Source organism: Triturus cristatus, chromosome 3_2 (genome assembly GCF_964204655.1).
Source record: "Triturus cristatus chromosome 3_2, aTriCri1.1, whole genome shotgun sequence".
Taxonomy (NCBI): Eukaryota; Metazoa; Chordata; class Amphibia; order Caudata; family Salamandridae; genus Triturus; species Triturus cristatus.
Window position 1 is genome coordinate 1,196,278,311 of NC_140584.1, and position 23,019 is coordinate 1,196,301,329.

The 23,019-nt window shown below is 52.3% G+C and overlaps 1 protein-coding gene across 5 annotated transcripts in view; it reads left to right on the forward strand.

Annotated features, from left to right (window-relative positions):
* Positions 1-23,019, forward strand: part of PTPRN (protein tyrosine phosphatase receptor type N) — a 472,242-nt gene that overhangs the window by 335,480 nt on the left and 113,743 nt on the right. For all 5 annotated transcript variants that reach the window (XM_085650116.1, XM_085650114.1, XM_085650115.1 and 2 more), the window contains exon 13: positions 17,785-17,997. In XM_085650116.1, the coding sequence (XP_085506242.1) occupies positions 17,785-17,997 (213 nt within the window). The remainder of the gene's footprint in view (positions 1-17,784; positions 17,998-23,019) is intronic.

Sequence of the window (23,019 nt, forward strand, 5' to 3'; positions counted from 1 at the left end):
CACCCCCTGGAACCTTCAGTGCTGTGCGTTACTGTGCACTGCCAGCCTCCGCGCCAATCCCTGAAGCCATGAGTGCTGTGCGTTACTGTGCGCTGCCAGCCTCAGCGCCAACCCCTGGAGCCTTCAGTGCTGTGCGTTACTGTGCTCTGCCAGCCTCAGTGTCAGCCCACTGTGCGCTGCCAGCCTCAGTGTCAGCCCTTAGAGCCTTCAGTGCTCTGCGTTACTGTGCGCTGCCAGCCTCAGCGCCAACCCCTGGAACCTTCAGTGCTGTACGTTTCTGTGCGCTGCCAGCTTCAGCGCCAACCCCTGGAGCCTTCAGTGCTGTGCGTCACTATGCGCTGCTAGCCTCAGCGCCAAACCCTGGAGCGTTCAGTGCTGTACGTTACTATGCGCTGCCAGCCCTTGCAGCCTTCAGTGCTGTGCGTTACTGTGCACTGCCAGCCTCAGCATTAACCCCTGGAGCCTTCAGTGCTGTGCGTTACTGTGCGCTTCCAGCCTCAGCGCCAACCCCTGGAGCCTTAAGTGCTGTGCGTTACTGTGCGCTGCCAGCGTCAGCGCCAACCCCTGGAGCCTTCAGTGCTGTGCGTTACTGTGCGCTGCCAGCCTCAGCGCCAACCGCTGGAGCCTTCAGTGCTGTGTGTTACTGTGCGCTGGCAGCCACAGTGTCAGCCCTTAGAGCCTTCAGTGCTGTGTGTTACTGTGCGCTGCCAGCCTCAGCGCCAACCACTGGAGCCTTCAGTGCTGTGTTTTACTGTGTGTTATTGGCACTGTGATGCCATCCTCAGCACCAACCCCTGCAGTCTTCAATGCTGTGCATTACTGTGCATTATTGGCATTACGCTGATAGCCTCAGCGCCAACCCCTACAGCCTTCAATGAAGTGTGTTACTAACACTGCACTGTCATCCTCAGCGTCATCCCATGCAGCCTTCAATGTTGTATGTTACTGTGCGTTATTGGCACTGCGTTGCCAGCCTCATGCCAACCCCTGCAGCCTTCAAGGCTGTGCGTTACTGTGCGTTATTGGTAGTGCGCTGCCAGCCTCATGCCAACCCCTGCAGCCTTCAATGCTGTGCGTTACTGTGCGTTATTGGCACTGCGCTGCCATCCCCAGTGCCAACCCCTGGAGACTTCAACGCTGTGCGTTACTGTGCATTACTGGCACTGAACTGCCAGCCTCAGCGCCAACCCCTTCAAATTGTGTGTTAATGGCACTGTGCTGCCAGCCTTGGCCACAACCCCTGAAGCCTTCAGTGCTGTGCGTTACTGTGAGCTACCAGCCTCAGCGCCAGCCCCTGGATACTTCAGTGCTGTGTGTTACTGTGCGCTGCCAGCCTCAGCGCCAACCCCTGGAGCCTTCGGTGCTGTGCGTTACTGTGCAATGCCAGCCTCAGCGCCAACCCCTAGATCCTTCAGTGCTGTGTGTTATTGTGCGCGGCCTGCCTCCGCGCCAACCTCTGCAGCCTTCAGTGCTGTGCGTTACTGTGCGCTGCCAGCTTCATTGCCAACCCCTGGAGCCTTTAGTGCTGTGCGTTACTGTGCAATGCCAGCCTCAGCGCAACCCCTAGATCCTTCAGTGCTGTGTGTTATTGTGCGCGGCCAGCCTCCGCGCCAACCTCTGTAGCCTTCAGTGCTGTGCCTTACTGTTAGAATCCGGGGTCTCTGGTTGGCGCAGGTATGCACTTGCGACAGGGCAAAGGATTACTCTTAGAAAATAACCCCTGCTCACCCTCTAGGTAACGTGGCACGAGCAGTCAGGCTAGATTCCAGAGGGCATTAGTTTAAGCATTCAAGGCGTCCCACAATAACCACCAACCCACCACACAGAGACACAAGGCTGCATTTTGCAAAAATAAAGTTCTTTATATAAAGTTCTTCAAGCAGGCTTTAAAAATACAGTTCTTCACTTAAAATGAGGTTCCAGTTACTTGTACTCAATATTCCATGAGGCCACAGTTCTTAAAAGGCAATCTTTAGTGCAATCTGCACTTTCTGGAGGTCTGTGCGCTTCGGAGCGTCTTTCGTACGGTTCGTACGGGTGTCGGTACGCGTCGTACCACTCTTCGTACGGGCCGTACATTCTTCGGGACGCTTCCTGCGATTGCTCACGCCTCCCGCGTGAATCGGCGTACGCTGTACGGATCGTACCGGCGAAGGTACGTGCCGAACAGATGTCAGTACGCTCCGTACACCCAAGGCTGCTTCCTCTGCAGTGTCTCACGCTTCTCGCTGGGGTCAGCGTACGGGACAGCCAGTCCGGGCCGCCCAGGTGAAAGTACGCGCCGTACAGATGTCCGTACGCTCCGTACCCTCAGGGCCGCTTCCCCTGCCGTTGCTTACGCTTCTCGCTGGGGTCAGCGTACGGTCTGGGCCGCACGGGGGAAGTACGCGCCGTACGAGTAGAAGTACGCGTCGTACAGGGGCACACAGTACCTTAGTCTTTTGTAGGAAGTTCGCGGCAGCCTCAGAAGTCCGTTGAGGGGCATCCCACGTCGCGTTGCAGTCCCGCTTGGGCAGTGGACGACGATGGTTCGTGGGGCGCTTCCGAACGTCGCAGCACACCCCGGGGGTCAGAAGCAGGAGGGGCAGCTCGGGGGTGATTTCTCAGCGCGGCGCGCTGTCGGCTTCGTCCAAATCGGCGAACCAGTGCGCCGCCGGTCCTCACAGTGGTCTCTACGGCCAGGGGGTCGCAGAGGCTCGGCGCTTGGGCACAGGCAGTCTCTTCCTTACGTTGCGAGCTCTGGCTCGAGGGGGCAGTTGTTTGCTTTGCTCAGGCCAGGCAGGGCCTTTACGGTGCTCACAGCAGCACGAACGATTCAGGAGTCGCGTTGCTCAGCGAGAGGGGGCACACAGGTTCTCTGGGGTCAGCGTTGCAAATCCACCCACAGCAGCTTCCTCTTCTTCCAGTGTTCCTGGAGTGCAGTTCAGGGGGCAAGTTCACAAGCAAGCCCTTGGAGATTGTTTTAAAAGCACAAGTTGAATTCAAAGTCATTCTCAGTCTTTTCCTCCTCTCCTTCAGCAGCAAGGCACCCACCACAGGCCAGTCTCTCAGGCTTAGAGACAGTACTCCTCCATGCAGCTTTTCCAGGTCCTCCTCTTCAGGCAGAGTTTCTTCTTGGCGCAAACAGGATCTGATTTCTTAGGAGCAGGGCTCCTTCTTTTATACACAGTTTCTTTTGTTCTTTGTCGCCAGGGGGCCTGTGCCTGGCCTAGTCCGGTTCTGGAGCACTTTGTTGTGGTGACTCTGCTCTTTCCTTTCAGTGCACAGGGCAGAGACATCAGCCGCTCCACAGGGTGCGGAGCCAGCATTGTGATGGCAGAGCACAGGTCTATTCAGAGTCAAGGTGTACTCCTCCCACCCATCCTGGTGTAATCTCTCTGCCCACCACCTGGCAGCCAGCCTGTCTCCTGGAATTCCCCAGCCCTGCCCCTCACTGAAACTAGGCAGCACACACACACAAAGCAGAGGCGGACTGAAATAGCCAAGCAAGTAAATACTAACTTTCTAAAAGTAGTATTTACAAACACAGGATATTCAAATAAACTTTACTAAAAGAAGTATTTTACTATTCTGAGTTCAGGCATACTAAACTTGACTTTCTACCATGCTCTCTGAGTCCGCTGGGATTATAGAGTGTAATAATTCCAGCAGCCAATTCTGGCCTATGGAGAGCAGGTAGCCTTCAATAGTGAAAAACGAAAATGGCTGTAATTCACTATTAGGACATGCCACACACACCAGGGCATGTCCTACCTTATGCCTACAATGCACCCTGCCCTTGGGCCTACCAGAGGGGTGACTAATATGTAGTTAAGGGAAGGTTTAGGGACTGGCAAGTAGGTGCACTTGCGCAGTCAGCATGACAGTACCAGACTGCACGCAGGTTCTGCAATGGCAGACCTTAGACACATTTTACTAGGCTGCTTCTGTGGGTGGCACAACCAGTGCTGCAAGCCCACCAGCAGCATTTGCATTTACAAGCCCTGGCACTCCTGGTGCACTTTACTAGGGGCTGATAGTGAACCAAATAAGCCAAACATCGACACCAATCAATGTATACACTTTTCCAAAGGGAGCACTTGCACTGTGGCATTGATTAGCAGTGGCACAGTGCCCTGAGCAGCTAACACCAACAAAACACATGAGGCACATCAGCAAAAAGGGGAAGGGAAACTCACGCCAAGGTGCCAGGTCTAACACTTACTGTGCGCTGCCAGCCTCAGCGCCAACCCCTGGAGCCTTCAGTGCTGTGCGTTACTGTGCGCTGACAGCCACAGCGCCAACCCCTGGAGCCTTCAGTGCTGTGCGTTACTGTGCACTTCCAGCCTCAGCACCGACCCTTGGAGCCTTCAGTGCTGTGTGTTACTGTGCGCTGCCAGCATCAGCACCAACCCCTGGAGCCTTCTGTGCTGTGCGTTACTGTGCGCTGCCAGCCTCAGCACCAACCCCTGGAGTCTTCAGTGCTGTGCGTTACTGTGCAATGCCAGCCTCAGCACCAACCCCAAGGTCCTTCAGTGCTGTGCGTTACTGTGCGCTGCCATCCTCAGCGCCAACCCCTGGAGCCTTCAGTGTTTTGCGTCACTGTGCAATGCCAGCCTCAGCACCAACCCCTGGAGCTTTCAGTGCTGTGCATTACTGTGTGCTGCCAACCTCAGCGCTAACCCCTGGAGCCTTCAGTGCTGTGCGTTACTGTGTGCTGCCAGCCTCAGCGCCAACCTCTGGAGCCTTCACTGCTGTGCATTACTGTGCAATGCCAGCCTCAGCGCCAACCCCTGGAACCTTCAGTGCTGTGCGTTACTGTGCGCTGCCAGCCTCAGCGTCAACCCCTGGAACCTTCAGTGCTGTACGTTACTGTGCGCTGTCAGCCTCAGTGCCAACCCCTGGGGCCTTCATTGCTGTGCGTTACTGTGCGTTGCCAGCCACAGCGCCAACCGCTGTAGCCTTCAGGGCTGTGCGTTACTGTGCAATGCCAGCCTCAGCACCAACCCCTGTAGCCTTCAGTGCTGTGCGTTACTGTGCGCTGCCAGCCTCAGCACCGAACCCTGGAGCCTTCAGTGCTGTGCGTTACTGTGCAATGCCAGCCTCAGCACCAACCCCTGGAGCCTTCAGTGCTGTGCGTTACTGAGCGCTGCCAGCCTCAGCACCAACCCTTGGAGCCTTCAGTGCTGTGCGTTACTGTGCGCTGCCAGCCTCAGCACCAACCCCTGGAGCCTTCAGTGCTGTGCATTACTGTGCGCTGCCAGCCTCAGCGCCAACCCATAGAGCCTTCAGTGATGTGCGTTACTGTGCGCTGCCAGCCTCAGCGCCAACCCATAGAGCCTTCAGTGATGTGCGTTACTGTGCGCTGCCAGCCTCAGCACCAACCCCTGGAGCCTTCAGTGCTGTGCGTTACTGTGCGCTGCCAGCCTCAGCACCAACCCCTGGAGCCTTCAGTGCTGTGCGTTACTGTGCGCTGCCAGCCTCAGCACCAACCCCTGGAGCCTTCAGTGCTGTGCATTACTGTGCGCTGCCAGCCTCAGCGCCAACCTCTGGAGCCTTCACTGCTGTGCGTTACTGTGCGCTGCCAGCCTCAGCGCCAACCCATAGAGCCTTCAGTGATGTGCGTTACTGTGCGCTGCCAGCCTCAGCACCTTCCTCTGGAGCCTTCAGTGCTCTGCATTACTGTGCGCTGCCAGCCACAGAACCAACCCCTGGAGCCTTCAATGCTGTGCGTTACTGTGTGTTCTTGGCACTGTCCTACCAGTTCTACCCCTTCATGCTTCGATGCCACTCTCATCTTGTCACCATTCCCTAAATCCCCCCCTGTTGTTTCTTTGATGCCGCTCTGATCGTGACACCATTCCCTCCCTCTACCCCCTTCATTCTTCGAAGCCACTCTCTGTGTCTCTAATCAAGATGCAGGGAAGACCCCAGCCCCACGCTGGCCAATGGCTGATGCTGTAGAGTGAGGGGAGCCCTTACCCGAGAATAGAGTAAGAAGTGCATCATTCCAAGACTTGCAGCTAGCCCCTTTTCTCTTTTTATGACCGCTCGTTATCAGTTTATACAGTTTGTTTCACTCCACAGTGCCACGTTTCTGTTGATCTTTGAGCCCTCCCCCACCCGCTTCAACAGTAAAAGTTGTGTCTCCACACCCCCACTCCCCACAGCCAAGGGGGAGATACCGACGTGGGGGCGTGAGGTAACAACGCGGGAGTGTGAGGTAACAACGCGGGGGTGTGAGGTAACGCGGAGGCGTTAGGTAACAAGGAGGGGCGTGAGGTAACGCAGAGGCATGAGGTAACAATGTAGGGGCGTGGGGTAACAATGCAGGGGTGTTAGGTAACAATGCGGGGGTGTGAGCTAACAATGCGGGGCGTGAGGTAACGCAGGCGTGAGGTAACAATGTAGGGGCGTGAGGTAACAATGCAGGGATGTGAGGTAACAATGCAAGGGCGTGAGGTAACAAAGCTGGGGCATGAGGTAACAATGCAGGGGTGTGAGGTAATATCGCAGGGGCGTGAGGTAACAAAGCTGGGGCATGAGGTAATAATGCAGGGGTGTGAGGTAATATCGCAGGGGCGTGAGGTAACCACGCTGGCGTGAGCTAACATGGACCCGTTTCCCACCCATTAGGAATGGTTGTGTTCTACGAGGAGCGTTAGGCGACAGTGTGAAGAGCCATAAAACAATTCCAACCCAGTGCAGCTGCCTGAACACTGAGGCCATAGTGTACCCTGGCAGTCAGTTTTGCTGTGAGACCGGCCTGGTACTCTCTTGTTTACCCACTGCTCGCCCATCCTGTTTCTCGCCAGTGCCCACCACGCTCTATGGGCAGCTTCCCCTTGTCATTGAAGGGGGCCTGCCCTTTAACCCGACCTCCAGTTTAGAGGCGTATGCATCCTATATGGTTAGGGCCTGGACCGCCCCATTCCGTGGACTTGCCGTGTGCAGAGCGGTCTGCTCTGGAGGTCTTCTACCCAGAGTGCCACTAAAGGGGGCTTCGAAGCCTTCCAAGCCATTGCACTACGTCTCAAGTAGAGCGTCAGCGCTAGGTCCACCATACGGCACTGTAGCTTATTGTTTTTCTTCTGTGTCATCCACCCAGCAAACAAAGCCCAGGTGTGGGAGCAAGCTCCCTGCCTACAAGGTCCAACACGCGGGACATCGCCTCCATCTAGACTCACTGACTCTCCGGATAATCCCACACCATGAGGTAGAATGACGCCTCGGGGGCAGCACATTGCGGCCATCCCACATATTACTAGCAGTACTAGGCCCACTCATATTGTTATGATATCACTAGTGTGCACACTGTGGACCATTGCTAATTTAACCCCCTCCCAATTGAAAGAGAGCGTATGCAGTGCAAAATATCAGAATTATACACATACATGAAAATAGAACCCTTTTTAGCAGCACAATGAGCAGAAACACACAGGAAAACCCGATGTCAAAAGGCTGCTATCTGGCCCAAGATGTCTTCAGGAGGCGCGAGGTGTGGAGAGGGCAGTTGGTCCGCTGCGATGAGGGTCAAAAAGGGAACAACTGATAAATGGGGAGTAACACAGGCGAGCGTCTCGATACAATGAGGTGTCCCGATCGGTACACGATGATCCAGGTTGTGCCCAGGCAATCCGGGCACCGCACGTGGTGCGCGTTGGTATGAGTCACACCAAGCACTTTAGATTTCAAACACGATGAGTTGCAAATTCTGTGCAGCCAGGGAAATGACCGTTGCATGTTGAGATGGATTGCACCAGGCAATTTTGTCCAGACTCAGCGAAGAGATGCATTTCCGCACCTCCCTGGAAAGGAGGTACCACGTACAGTACATGATGTTACAGCTGCACCAGACCGATCCGGTCACACACACAAAGGCGCAAGTTTAGCTGGGCCACATGAGGTAGAATGAGCCACTGCTCCCGATACACCCTCACCCCAATGGTCGTACGCTGTGAATTGGACACTGTACGCAATGAGCATGACGTCAGCATGTCACAGGAGAGAGATATGCCACGATCGACAAATCCGGCCATGCGGGAACCCACAACCGGTGAAAAGGCTCGCCACCAATTAGATGCTTATGAGTGTTGGGGTCCCCACAGTACAGGAACCACCAGTCTGAGATGGGGGTGCAATTTCGAGGGCTCCACACTAGACGATCCGGTCTCCAAACACAAGTCATAGTTCCATGATCACACTACGCCACCTGTAGAGATTCAGTAGCCAAGGTGGGCACTTGAGAGGACACCGCTCACCAGATGTTACAGGTAGATGGTGTAGGTCCCTCGCAGAAGATCTTTGATGTCCCTAAGATCTCTGCGAGAACAGGATGCCAGTGGTCGGGCCTATGGAGAGCACACTTCAGGCACTACACTTCGGAAGGTCTGCGGCCCAGACCAGCCTGTATTTCGGACAGTTATCCTCCATGTGCGCAACAGAGTCCTCTGATAATGTGCACCATGCAGTCCGGGTTCTCTAGTCCCACATCCCTACAAGCGTTTCTCACCCTTTGCTGAAGAATGGCACCCAACCTATTCTGTCGTATGTCTTTGAAGTTCTGGGTTGTCTAGGGGTTTTCCCTTTGAACCGCAGATGTCTCCCCTAAATTGTAGGCCTGTCTGCCATGGGGCCGTGGAATGCAGATCTCAATCTTTAGTGGAGGTGTGATCCGGCCCCTCGAGGCTAAGTGCCACAACCTCTATCTTCAAATGATCCCATTCTGCCCTCAAATGGCAGAGGTCTACGTTTCCCGTGGGATATCCATGGTTTATGGCTGTTTCTGGGGAATGCACAGATGTGCTCCCCGACCCTTGGTGTCCACTTGAGCTAGACACCATGGTCCCGAGACTCTTGGAGTAAAGAAATGTCCATATTTTATAAGTGGCATTGCTAAGCGAGCTATACCAAAACCCCCTTTACCAATGGAAAGGGTTTGGCACTGCAGATCCATTGATAGGAAACATCATGAGCTGCTCCACTACAGTCCACTCCTACATCCCTAAGTAATGTCAACCACTTCCCCATGTTCACCTATGGGAAGATCAGGCCTCATAGGTATTGAAAACACACAAAGGTATTCCTCACTACCCGGGCGCACATACGATAATGCGCACATCGACCTGCAATGCCAGGAGGGACACATATTTCCCAGCACCAGTGGTGCCAGTGCGCCCGCCTGAGTCTGCACAGCAGACTGGACACGGGTTTAACTAATACTTGTGTCTGTGCGCACGCAGAGGCCTGTTTTGGCAGGTGGCACACACAATCACGGGCGCAATAAATGCAAGTGTGTACTAACAGCCGCCTCCAATAGCACGCTGCCCATGAATTTACTCACAATAGATACCTGTGCACACACACTAGTCCACAGTGACAGATCGGCCCGTGTTTCTGAACATGGAATCAGCGCCACTTCCCAACACAGATAAGAGGGGCGCACATGCTTTCACGTGGCAAGGACAGGCCAGCCACATGGCTTACCCAGGCCCTGGCAGCTTTGGTGTAGGGGTGTGCACACCACCCTACTCGGACCCGCAAGACATGGGTGGACCCCCTTTAGGGTGCGATTGTTCACTCCCAGCCAGCAACGGAGGACTGGGCACCTTGTCACTAGCACCATGGATGCAAGCATGCCCACACAGGCCTGCAGCCCTAACCCGGAGGTAAGAATACCAGAAATGCAGGCGTACGCTCATCATCCCAGTAGGGCCAGCTGGGCACTTATCCAAAATGCCATATGTGCCATGGTGCATCCTCCAGCCTGCCACTGGAGGTGGGACATGTATTCGAAACAGCACCACGGCCGGTAGGCACACCTCGTCTGCATTGGCAGACCAACCCATGTTCTGGAACAGTGTGTCAGCACCTCTTCCTAATCTGTGTCGGGAGGTGCATGCACTTCCGCACGGCCTGGACAGTGAGGACGTACGCAGGGCCCCAGGACACTCCATTGAATCTACAACACCCCTGGCGTATCCATAGGTAGAGATGAACTCTAAGGTAGGGGAAGCCCCATATGGGGGGTTCCTCACTACCTGGGCAAGGTACATCCATAAGTGCCCATCCGGCCTTCAGTCTACCACCCACGCCGCCAGGTGCCCGTCAGGCCTTCCCTGGGGCGTGTCTTCGGGGTATGGGATGACCCACTCAGGTCTGGTTGAGGCTTAAGTGATGCCAACTTAGGCAGGGGTGCCTCTTTGCCCCACCTATAGGGTTGACGACTATCCAGTGGGGGGCACACTCAGTGCTATGGCCAAGCCTAGTCAGTGCCACAAGCCTAGTCAGTGCCATACCCTCCCCAGGTATGTGGTGTATCTGTTTACAGGGCACACAGAGGTACGGCACCCAGAACCCATCGTATATATGCACCCCCAGCCCAATGTGGGCATGGCGGGCACATCTTACCTCCGCCGTACAGGGAAAAAATTTCCCAGATTCCCAAGGTTATGTTGAGAGAGCCAGCAAAGACTAGGAGGAAAGAGCAAAAAGCTTTGGGGGCAGTTTCCCCTAGGGAGGCCATGTCCAGCAGCAACGTACAATGTCACTACTGCCCTGCTCCTGCCCGTCAGCAGGCAATGGAGTACTGCATTCGGACACTGTGCTACGGGGCCCCAGCTGGCCGTAGGCGCATTGGTCAGTGCACCATATGCCACGAAGTGTGCCAGCCCCAGGCCAAAAGCTTCCTGTTATGTATACATGCTCTTGTATATGTGACATATATTACATAGATTTAAAATGTTTTACTTATATGTCGCCTTTGGGTGGGAGATGTTCATCTTCAAGTACTGTGGTGGTTCTTACGTCCAGTGTGTATGCTAGAATCCTGCTGGAGACAGTTACCAGTGGACTTGGTTTACGCAGTCCTGGTTGTACGACACTTTTATAATAAATAACCTTTTAAAATCATTAAGCGTGGATCTTACACTTTTAAATATCCAATTGACTCTGTTCATGGAAGAATACCGGGTGCTCCATGAACCTCAATCTGGCTTTTGGGCGCTTCCCAGCACCGAATCGGCCTTACTCCTGGCCTCGGAGGCGCTAAAAAGAGCAGCAGATGAGAGGAGGATGGCAGCGCTGATCGTGCTGGATTTGAGTGCGGCGTTTGATACGGTCTCGCGCGGCTTCCTCTTGGAGCGGCTGTGGGGGGCCGGTGTTAGAGGTAGCACATGGGAATGGATCAAACACTTCCTACAGAATAGATCCTTCCAAGAATTACAACGTCCCTTTAAGTCCGAGATACACCCTCTGTCTCCAAGGGTACCACAGGGTTCCGTCCTCAGTCCAACATTATTCAATGTGTATATGTGCCACTGGCAGATATTGTATTGAAACATGGGATGAAACTGGTGTCATATGCTGATAACACTCATTTGATTGTCACATTAGAGCAAAAGTATGCAAAGGTGGCGCCCAAATTCAAAGCCTGTCCTAGAGATTTGGCTAACTGGCTGAAGTTCAGCTGCCTGCAATTAAATGCAGGCAAACCTGAAGTCATGGTAACCGGCAAACAGCCCTTCATCTGGTCCCACATGTGGTGGCCAGAAGAACTAGAACCAACCTCGACTCCCAAACCAAAGATTAGATGTATGCTGTATATGATGCTGTGGTTTTCTTTCTGTGTGGCTGCTGCTCTCTGCTGGTTGGTGTATGCTGTATATGATGCTGTGGTTTTCTTTCTGTGTGGATGCTGCACTCTGCTGGTTGGTGTATGCTGTATATGATGCTGTGGTTTTCTTTCTGTGTGGCTGCTGCTCTCTGCTGGTTGGTGTATGCAGTATATGATGCTGTGGTTTTCTTTCTGTGTGGATGCTGCTCTCTGCTGGTTGGTGTAGGCTGTATATGATGCTGTGGTTTTCTTTCTGTGTGGATGCTGCTCTCTGCTGGTTGGTGTAGGCTGTATATGATGCTGTGGTTTTCTTTCTGTGTGGATGCTGCTCTCTGCTGGTTGGTGTAGGCTGTATATGATGCTGTGGTTTTCTTTCTGTGTGGATGCTGCTCTCTGCTGGTTGGTGTAGGCTGTATATGATTTTATGGTTTTCTTTCTGTGTGGATGCTGCTCTCTGCTGGTTAATGTATGCTGTATATGATGCTGTGGTTTTCTTTCTGTGTGGATGCTGCTCTCTGCTGGTTGGTGTATGCTGTATAGGATGCTGTGGTTTTCTTTCTGGGTGGATGCTGCTCTCTGCTGGTTGGTGTATGCTGTATATGATGCTGTGGTTTTCTTTCTGGGTGGATGCTGCTCTCTGCTGGTTGGTGTATGCTGTATATGATGCTATGGTTTTCTTTCTGGGTGGATGCTGCTCTCTGCTGGTTGGTGTATGCTGTATATGATGCTATGGTTTTCTTTCTGTGTGGCTGCTGCTCTCTGCTGGTTGGTGTAGGCTGTATATGATGCTATGGTTTTCTTTCTGTGTGGATGCTGCTCTCTGCTGGTTGGTGTATGCTGTATATGATGCTATGGTTTTCTATCTGTGTAGCTGCTGCTCTCTGCTGGTTGGTGAATGCTGTATATGATGCTATGGTTTTCTTTCTGTGTGGATGCTGCTCTCTGCTGGTTGGTGTATGCTGTATATGATGCTATGGTTTTCTATCTGTGTAGCTGCTGCTCTCTGCTGGTTGGTGTATGCTGTATATGATGCTATGGTTTTCTTTCTGTGTGGCTGCTGCTCTCTGCTGGTTGGTGTATGCTGTATATGATGCTATGGTTTTCTTTCTGTGTGGATGCTGCTCTCTGCTGGTTGGTGTAGGCTGTATATGATGCTATGGGTTTCTTTCTGTGTGGATGCTGCTCTCTGCTGGTTGGTGTATGCTGTATATGATGCTATGGTTTTCTTTTTGTGTGGATGCTGCTCTCTGCTGGTTGGTGTATGCTGTATATGATGCTATGGTTTTCTTTCTGGGTGGATGCTGCTCTCTGCTGGTTGGTGTAGGCTGTATATGATGCTATGGTTTTCTTTCTGGGTGGATGCTGCTCTCTGCTGGTTGGTGTATGCTGTATATGATGCTGTGGTTTTCTTTCTGGGTGGATGCTGCTCTCTGCTGGTTGGTGTAGGCTGTATATGATGCTATGGGTTTCTTTCTGTGTGGATGCTGCTCTCTGCTGGTTGGTGTATGCTGTATATGATGCTGTGGTTTTCTTTCTGGGTGGATGCTGCTCTCTGCTGGTTGGTGAATGCTGTATATGATGCTATGGTTTTCTTTTTGTGTGGATGCTGCTCTCTGCTGGTTGGTGTATGCTGTATATGATGCTATGGTGTTCTTTCTGGGTGGATGCTGCTCTCTGCTGGTTGGTGTATGCTGTATATGATGCTATGGTTTTCTTTCTGTGTGGCTGCTGCTCTCTGCTGGTTGGTGTATGCTGTATATGATGCTGTGGTTTTCTTTCTGGGTGGATGCTGCTCTCTGCTGGTTGGTGTATGCTGTATATGTTGCTGTGGTTTTCTTTCTGTGTGGCTGCTGCTCTCTGCTGGTTGGTGTATGCTGTATATGATGCTGTGGTTTTCTTTCTGTGTGGCTGCTGCTCTCTGCTGGTTGGTGTATGCTGTATATGATGCTGTGGTTTTCTTTCTGTGTGGCTGCTGCTCTCTGCTGGTTGGTGTATGCTGTATATGATGCTGTGGTTTTCTTTCTGTGTGGATGCTGCTCTCTGCTGGTTGGTGTAGGCTGTATATGATGCTGTGGTTTTCTTTCTGTGTGGATGCTGCTCTCTGCTGGTTGGTGTATGCTGTATATGATGCTATGGTTTTCTTTCTGTGTGGCTGCTGCTCTCTGCTGGTTGGTGTATGCTGTATATGATGCTATGGTTTTCTTTCTGTGTGGATGCTGCTCTCTGCTGGTTGGTGTATGCTGTATATGATGCTATGGTTTTCTTTCTGTGTGGATGCTGCTCTCTGCTGGTTGGTGTATGCTGTATATGATGCTGTGGTTTTCTTTCTGGGTGGATGCTGCTCTCTGCTGGTTGGTGTATGCTGTATATGATGCTATGGTTTTCTTTCTGTGTGGCTGCTGCTCTCTGCTGGTTGGTGTAGGCTGTATATGATGCTATGGTTTTCTTTCTGGGTGGATGCTGCTCTCTGCTGGTTGGTGTAGGCTGTATATGATGCTGTGGTTTTCTTTCTGTGTGGATGCTGCTCTCTGCTGGTTGGTGTAGGCTGTATATGATGCTGTGGTTTTCTTTCTGTGTGGATGCTGCTCTCTGCTGGTTGGTGTATGCTGTATATGATGCTATGGTTTTCTTTCTGTGTGGATGCTGCTCTCTGCTGGTTGGTGTATGCTGTATATGATGCTATGGTTTTCTTTCTGTGTGGATGCTGCTCTCTGCTGGTTGGTGTATGCTGTATATGATGCTATGGTTTTCTATCTGTGTAGCTGCTGCTCTCTGCTGGTTGGTGAATGCTGTATATGATGCTATGGTTTTCTTTTTGTGTGGATGCTGCTCTCTGCTGGTTGGTGTATGCTGTATATGATGCTATGGTTTTCTTTCTGGGTGGATGCTGCTCTCTGTTGGTTGGTGTATGCTGTATATGATGCTATGGTTTTCTTTCTGGGTGGATGCTGCTCTCTGCTGGTTGGTGAATGCTGTATATGATGCTATGGTTTTCTTTTTGTGTGGATGCTGCTCTCTGCTGGTTGGTGTATGCTGTATATGATGCTATGGTTTTCTTTCTGGGTGGATGCTGCTCTCTGCTGGTTGGTGTATGCTGTATATGATGCTATGGTTTTCTTTCTGGGTGGATGCTGCTCTCTGCTGGTTGGTGTATGCTGTATATAATGCTGTGGTTTTCTTTCTGTGTGGCTGCTGCTCTCTGCTGGTTGGTGTATGCTGTATATGATGCTATGGTTTTCTTTCTGTGTGGCTGCTGCTCTCTGCTGGTTGGTGTATGCTGTATATGATGCTATGGTTTTCTTTCTGTGTGGCCGCTGCTCTCTGCCGGTTGGTGTATGCTGTATATGATGCTATGGTTTTCTTTCTGTGGCTGCTGCTCTCTGCTGGTTGGTGTATGCAGTATATGATGCTATGGTTTTCTTTCTGTGTGGCTGCTGCTCTCTGCTGATTGGTGTATGCTGTATATGATGCTATGGTTTTCTTTCTGTGTGGATGCTGCTCTCTGCTGGTTGGTGTATGCTGTATATGATGCTATGGGTTTCTTTCTGTGTGGATGCTGCTCTCTGCCAGTTGGTGTAGGCTGTATATGATGCTATGGTTTTCTTTCTGTGTGGCTGCTGCTCTCTGCCGGTTGGTGTAGGCTGTATATGATGCTATGGTTTTCTTTCTGTGTGGCTGCTGCTCTCTGCCGGTTGGTGTATGCTGTATATGATGCTATGGTTTTCTTTCTGTGTGGCTGCTGCTCTCTGCCGGTTGGTGTATGCGGTATATGATGCTATGGTTTTCTTTCTGTGTGGCTGCTGCTCTCTGCTGGTTGGTGTATGCGGTATATGATGCTATGGTTTTCTTTCTGTGTGGATGCTGCTCTCTGCTGGTTGGTGTATGCGGTATATGATGCTATGGTTTTCTTTCTGTGTGGCTGCTGCTCTCTGCTGGTTGGTGTATGCGGTATATGATGCTATGGTTTTCTTTCTGTGTGGATGCTGCTCTCTGCTGGTTGGTGTATGCGGTATATGATGCTATGGTTTTCTTTCTGTGTGGCTGCTGCTCTCTGCTGATTGGTGTATGCTGTATATGATGCTATGGTTTTCTTTCTGTGTGGATGCTGCTCTCTGCTGGTTGGTGTATGCTGTATATGATGCTATGGTTTTCTTTCTGTGTGGATGCTGCTCTCTACTGGTTGGTGTATGCTGTATATGATGCTATGGTTTTCTTTCTGTGTTGATGCTGCTCTCTGCTGGTTGGTGTAGGCTGTATATGATGCTATGGTTTTCTTTCTGTGTGGATGCTGCTCTCTGCTGGTTGGTGTATGCGGTATATGATGCTATGGTTTTCTTTCTGTGTGGATGCTGCTCTCTGCTGGTTGGTGAATGCTGTATATGATGTTATGGTTTTCTTTCTGTGTGGATGCTGCTCTTTGCTGGTTGGTGTATGCTGTATATGATGCTATGGTTTTCTTACTGTGTGGATGCTGCTCTCTGCTGGTTGGTGTAGGCTGTATATGATGCTATGGTTTTCTTACTGGGTGGATGCTGCTCTCCGCTGGTTGGTGTATGCTGTATATGATGCTATGGTTTTCTTTCTGGGTGGATGCTGCTCTCTGCTGGTTGGTGTATGCTGTATATGATGCTGTGGTTTTCTTTCTGGGTGGATGCTGCTCTCTGCTGGTTGGTGTAGGCTGTATATGATGCTATGGTTTTCTTTCTGGGTGGATGCTGCTCTCTGCTGGTTGGTGTATGCTGTATATGATGCTATGGTTTTCTTTCTGGGTGGATGCTGCTCTCTGCTGGTTGGTGTATGCTGTATATGATGCTGTGGTTTTCTTTCTGTGTGGCTGCTGCTCTCTGCTGGTTGGTGTATGCTGTATATGATGCTGTGGTTTTCTTTCTGTGTGGCTCCTGCTCTCTGCTGGTTGGTGTATGCTGTATATAATGCTGTGGTTTTCTTTCTGTGTGGCTGCTGCTCTCTGCTGGTTGGTGTATGCTGTATATGATGCTATGGTTTTCTTTCTGTGTGGCTGCTGCTCTCTGCTGGTTGGTGTATGCTGTATATGATGCTGTGGTTTTCTTTCTGTGTGGCTGCTGCTCTCTGCTGGTTGGTGTATGCTGTATATGATGCTGTGGTTTTCTTTCTGTGTGGATGCTGCTCTCTGCTGGTTGGTGTAGGCTGTATATGATGCTGTGGTTTTCTTTCTGGGTGGATGCTGCTCTCTGCTGGTTGGTGTATGCTGTATATGATGCTATGGTTTTCTTTCTGTGTGGATGCTGCTCTCTGCTGGTTGGTGTATGCTGTGTATGATGCTGTGGTTTTCTTTCTGTGTGGCTGCTGCTCTCTGCTGGTTGGTGTATGCTGTATATGATGCTGTGGTTTTCTTTCTGGGTGGATGCTGCTCTCTGCTGGTTGGTGTATGCTGTATATGATGCTATGGTTTTCTTTCTGTGTGGCTGCTGCTCTCTGCTGGTTGGTGTATGCAGTATATGATGCTATGGTTTTCTTTCTGGGTGGCTGCTGCTCTCTGCTGGTTTGTGAATGCTGTATATGATGCTATGGTTTTCTTTCTGGGTGGATGCTGCTCTCTGCTGGTTGGTGTATGCTGTATATGATGCTATGGTTTTCTTTCTGTGTGGATGCTGCTCTCTGCTGGTTGGTGTATGCTGTATATGATGCTATGGTTTTCTTTCTGTGTGGATGCTGCTCTCTGCTGGTTGGTGTATGCTGTATATGATGCTATGGTTTTCTTTATGTGTGGATGCTGCTCTCTGCTGGTTGGTGTATGCTGTATATGATGCTATGGTTTTCTTTCTGGGTGGATGCTGCTCTCTGCTGGTTGGTGTATGCAGTATATGATGCTATGGTTTTCTTTCTGGGTGGATGCTGCTCTCTGTTGGTTGGTGTAGGCTGTATATGATGCTATGGTTTTCTTTCTGTGTGGATGCTGCTCTCTGCTGGTTGGTGTATGCTGTATATGATGCTATGGTTTTCTTACTGTGTGGATGCTGCTCTCTGCTGGTTGGTGTATGCTGTATATGATGCTATGGTTTTCTTTCTGTGTGGATGCTGCTCTCTGCTGGTTAATGTATGCTGTATATGATGCTATGGAGTACAGTTGTCACCCATACTCTAGACAGGAAGTCACAGTGAGACTGGAGATTGTGAGCTACCCTCACCGGTGTCCATCTCTCTTTCCACAGAGGAATGTAGCTAAGGACGTGCAGCGTGTGTCCCACTTCGGGGACACCTTCCGGTTCGTCCTGCTCACCTTCATCGCCCTGGCCTGCATCGCAGGCATCGTCATCGCAGCCTCAGTCATCTACTGCCTGCGCCAGCATGCCAAGCAGAGAGAAAAGGAGCGCCTGGCAGGCATTGGACCAGATGGGGCGCCCGACTCTTCCCTGGAGTACCAGGTATGGTGTGTGACCAGGGGGCAGAGCCAACCAGAGGGCTGTTAGGGTCTTGGAGAGGGTCACAGGAGGGAAACCGTCCCTCTCCCTCAAGAGGAGATGACTAAAGCACAGACTGAGGGAGCTTCTGCTCCTGAAACCAGACAACTGAGAGCCCTGTCCTGAAAACAACACAGACTGAGGGCCCTGTCCTGACATTAGCAACATCTGAGAGCCTCCCCTGACACCAACACATACTGATTTTTGTTCTGATATAGCACATGCTGAGAGTCATGCCCTAATACCAGCACAATGTATATCGAGGGGGGAGTGAACCTCACTAGCCTATAGTCTCGAAGAGATTGTCTCGGCGACCCTCAGCCACGTTCTCACCTCCAACAGTGTGTGTTATCTCCACTGGACGGTGTCATGGATAGGCTCATCATTGGGTCTCTTCACTTGAGTGTTCGGTTCTCCAAGTGAATCAAGCCTCCACCAGGAGGGAGATTGTCTGGGTGTAAGACAAAGGTGGGATCTGGGCGACATAAGTAAAATTACTTTTTATGCTAATGAATGTGCTTGGCGAACCGAACACTCAAATGAAGAGACCTGACGTTGACACTATCCACTGCATCCCCCCAACGGAGATAACACACACTGCTGGAGGGGATAACGTGGCTGAGGGTCTCCGAGTAAGTGAAGAGACCCGATGATGACACTATCCACTACATCCCCCCAACGGAGATAACACACACTGCTGGGGGTAACAACGTGGCTGAGGGTCTCCGAGTAAGTGAAGAGACCCGCTGATGACACTATCCACTACATCCCCCAACAGAGATAACACACACTGCTGGAGGGGAAAATGTGGCTGAGGGTCTCCGTATCGGTGAAGAGACACGATGATGACACTATCCACTACATCCCCCCAATGGAGATAACACGCACTGCTGGGGGTAACAACGTGGCTAAGGATCTCTGAGTAAGCGAAGAGACCCGATGATGACACTATCCACTACATCCTCCCAACAGAGATAATACACACTGTTGAAGGGGACAACGTGGCTGAGAGTCTCCGAGTAAATGAAGAGATCCAATGATGACACTATCCACTACATCCCCCAATGGAGATAACATACACTGCTGGAGGGGACAACGTGGCTGAGGGTCTCTGAGTAAGTGAAGAGACCCGCTGATGACACTATCCACTACATCCTCCCAACAGAGATAATACACACTGTTGAAGGGGACAACGTGGCTGAGGGTCTCTGAGATAACACACACTGCTGGAGGGGACAAGATGGCTGAGGGTCTCCGAGACAAAGGCTGGTGAGGTTCACTACCCCCTTGATATACATTGGATTAGAATTGGAAGCTGAGTGGACCTTTTCTAGCGTCTACCTTCCCCTCTTGATTAAAACTAATACCAGCAAAGTTTGAAAATCTGTCCTATCACCAGCACAGACTGAGAGCTCTGTCCCGACACCAGCACAGACTAAGAGCTCTGTCCTGACACCACCACAGACTGAGAGCTCTGTCCCGACACCAGCACAGACTAAGAGCTCTGTCCTGTCACCACCACAGACTGAGTGCCCTGTCCTATCAGCAGCACAGACTGAGAGCTCTGTCCTGACACCAGCACAGACTGGGAGCTCTGTCTTTTCACCAGCACAGACTGAGAGCTCTGTATTGACCAGCACAGACTGAGAGCACACCAGCACAGACTGGGAGCACACCAGCACAGACTGGGAGCCCTGTCCTGACTCCAGCACAGACTGAGAGCACACCAGCACAGACTGAGAGCACACCAGCACAGACTGAGAGCACACCAGCACAGACTGAGAGCACACCAGCACAGACTGGGAGCACAGCAACACAGACTGGGAGCCCTGTCCTGACTCCAGCACAGGCTGAGAGCCCTCACACCAACACCGTATGTGCTGTGTCTGGACAGAGCTCAGTCTGACAGCCCAGCCCTCATACCTGCACTGCCTGGAGATCTCTCCTAATGCTAGCATAGACTGAGAGCTCTGTCCCGACACCAGCACAGACTGAGAGCTCTGTCCCGACACCAGCACAGACTTGGAGCCCTGTCCTGACACCAGCACAGACTGAGAGCCCTGTCCCGACACCAGCACAGACTGAGAGCTCTGTCCCGACACCAGCACAGACTTGGAGCTCTGTCCTTTCAGCAGCACAGACTGAGAGCTCTGTCCTGACACCAGCACAGACTGAGAGCCCTGTCCTATCAGCAGCACAGACTGAGAGCTCTGTCCTGACACCAGCACAGACTGAGAGCCCTGTCCTGACACCAGCACAGACTGAGAGCCCTGTCCCGACACCAGCACAGACTGAGAGCTCTGTCCCGACACCAGCACAGACTTGGAGCTCTGTCCTTTCAGCAGCACAGACTGAGAGCTCTGTCCTGACACCAGCACAGACTGAGAGCCCTGTCCTGACACCAGCACAGACTGAGAGCCCTGTCCCGACACCAGCACAGACTGAGAGCTCTGTCCCGACACCAGCACAGACTGAGAGCTCTGTCCTGACACCAGCACAGACTGAGAGCCCTGTCCTGACACCAGCACAGACTGAGAGCCCTGTCCTGACACCAGCACAGACTGAGAGCCCTGTCCTGACACCAGCACAGACTGAGAGCCCTGTCCCGACACCAGCACAGACTGAGAGCTCTGTCCCGACACCAGCACAGACTTGGAGCTCTGTCCTTTCAGCAGCACAGACTGAGAGCTCTGTCCTGACACCAGCACAGACTGAGAGCCCTGTCCTGACACCAGCACAGACTGAGAGCCCTGTCCCGACACCAGCACAGACTGAGAGCTCTGTCCCGACACCAGCACAGACTGAAAGCACACCAGCACAGACTGAGAGCCCTGTCCTGACACCAGCACAGACTGAGAGCCCTGTCCTGACACCAGCACAGACTGAGAGCCCTGTCCCGACACCAGCACAGACTGAGAGCTCTGTCCCGACACCAGCACAGACTTGGAGCTCTGTCCTTTCAGCAGCACAGACTGAGAGCTCTGTCCCGACACCAGCACAGACTTGGAGCTCTGTCCTGTCACCAGCACAGATTGAGAGCCCTGTCCTTTCAGCAGCACAGACTGAGAGCTCTGTCCTGACACCAGCACAGACTGAAAGCACACCAGCACAGACTGAGAGCCCTGTCCTGACACCAGCACAGACTGAGAGCCCTGTCCTGACACCAGCACAGACTGAGAGCCCTGTCCTGACACCAGCACAGACTGAGAGCCCTGTCCTGACACCAGCACAGACTGAGAGCCCTGTCCTGACACCAGCACAGACTGAGAGCCCTGTCCTGACACCAGCACAGACTGAGAGCCCTGTCCTGACACCAGCACAGACTGAGAGCTCTGTCCCGACACCAGCACAGACTTGGAGCTCTGTCCTTTCAGCAGCACAGACTGAGAGCTCTGTCCCGACACCAGCACAGACTTGGAGCTCTGTCCTGTCACCAGCACAGATTGAGAGCCCTGTCCTTTCAGCAGCACAGACTGAGAGCTCTGTCCTGACACCAGCACAGACTGAAAGCACACCAGCACAGACTGAGAGCCCTGTCCTGACACCAGCACAGACTGAGAGCCCTGTCCTGACACCAGCACAGACTGAGAGCCCTGTCCTGACACCAGCACAGATTGAGAGCCCTGTCCTTTCAGCAGCACAGACTGAGAGCTCTGTCTTGACCCCAGCACAGACTGAGAGCTCTGTCCCGACACCAGCACAGACTTGGAGCTCTGTCCTCTCACCAGCACAGATTGAGAGCCCTGTCCTTTCAGCAGCACAGACTGAGAGCTCTGTCTTGACCCCAGCACAGACTGAGAGCTCTGTCCTGACACCAGCACAGACTGAGAGCTCTGTCCTGACACCAGCACAGACTGAGAGCCCTGTCCTGACACCAGCACAGACTGAGAGCCCTGTCCTGACACCAGCACAGACTGAGAGCCCTGTCCTGACACCAGCACAGACTGAGAGCCCTGTCCTGACACCAGCACAGACTGAGAGCCCTGTCCTGACACCAGCACAGACTGAGAGCTCTGTCCTGACACCAGCACAGACTGAGAGCCCTGTCCTGACACCAGCACAGACTGAGAGCCCTGTCCTGACACCAGCACAGACTGAGAGCCCTGTCCTGACACCAGCACAGACTGAGAGCTCTGTCCTGACACCAGCACAGACTGAGAGCCCTGTCCTGACACCAGCACAGACTGAGAGCCCTGTCCTGACACCAGCACAGACTGAGAGCTCTGTCCTGACACCAGCACAGACTGAGAGCCCTGTCCTGACACCAGCACAGACTGAGAGCCCTGTCCTGACACCAGCACAGACTGAGAGCTCTGTCCTGACACCAGCACAGACTGAGAGCCCTGTCCTGACACCAGCACAGACTGAGAGCTCTGTCCTGGCACCAGCAAAGACTATAAGTCCTGTCCTGGCAGCACACCATGAGAGCCCTGTCCTGACACCACCACAGACTGAGAGCCCTGCTGTTACACTAGGCCAGACTGAGGGGCATATTTACAATGAAGTGGCGGAGTGAGGCGTTAGCCATCAAGGCTTAACAACTCACTCTGCCACTTCAGAAACGCAAGGCTGCAACATATTTACAAGGATATGGGTCAGCCTTGCGTTCCCCTGTGCTGTGGTGCTACAAAAGCAGGCACCCTTGCACCGTAGTGCAAGGGTGTATGTGTGCAGGGGAGGATTGTTTATGTGTAGGAAGGTGCCCCTTCCTGCACATAAACAATCCTGAAATGCCTTTTTGTCACTTCTATGTCTGCTGCCTAATAAAGCACACATGGAAGTTATAAAATGTATTTTTTTTAAGGATTGTTTATGTGCAGGAAGGGCCACCTTCCTACACATAAACAATCCAAGGCGTTTTACTTTTTCCATGTGTGCTGCACAAGGCAGCACAGATGGAAAAAGCAAAAACGAGGGGAAAAAAGCATTTCTCTTCATTGCGCCCTGTTAAGTCCAGGTTTTTCCTGGTCTTCATTTTGGCGCTGC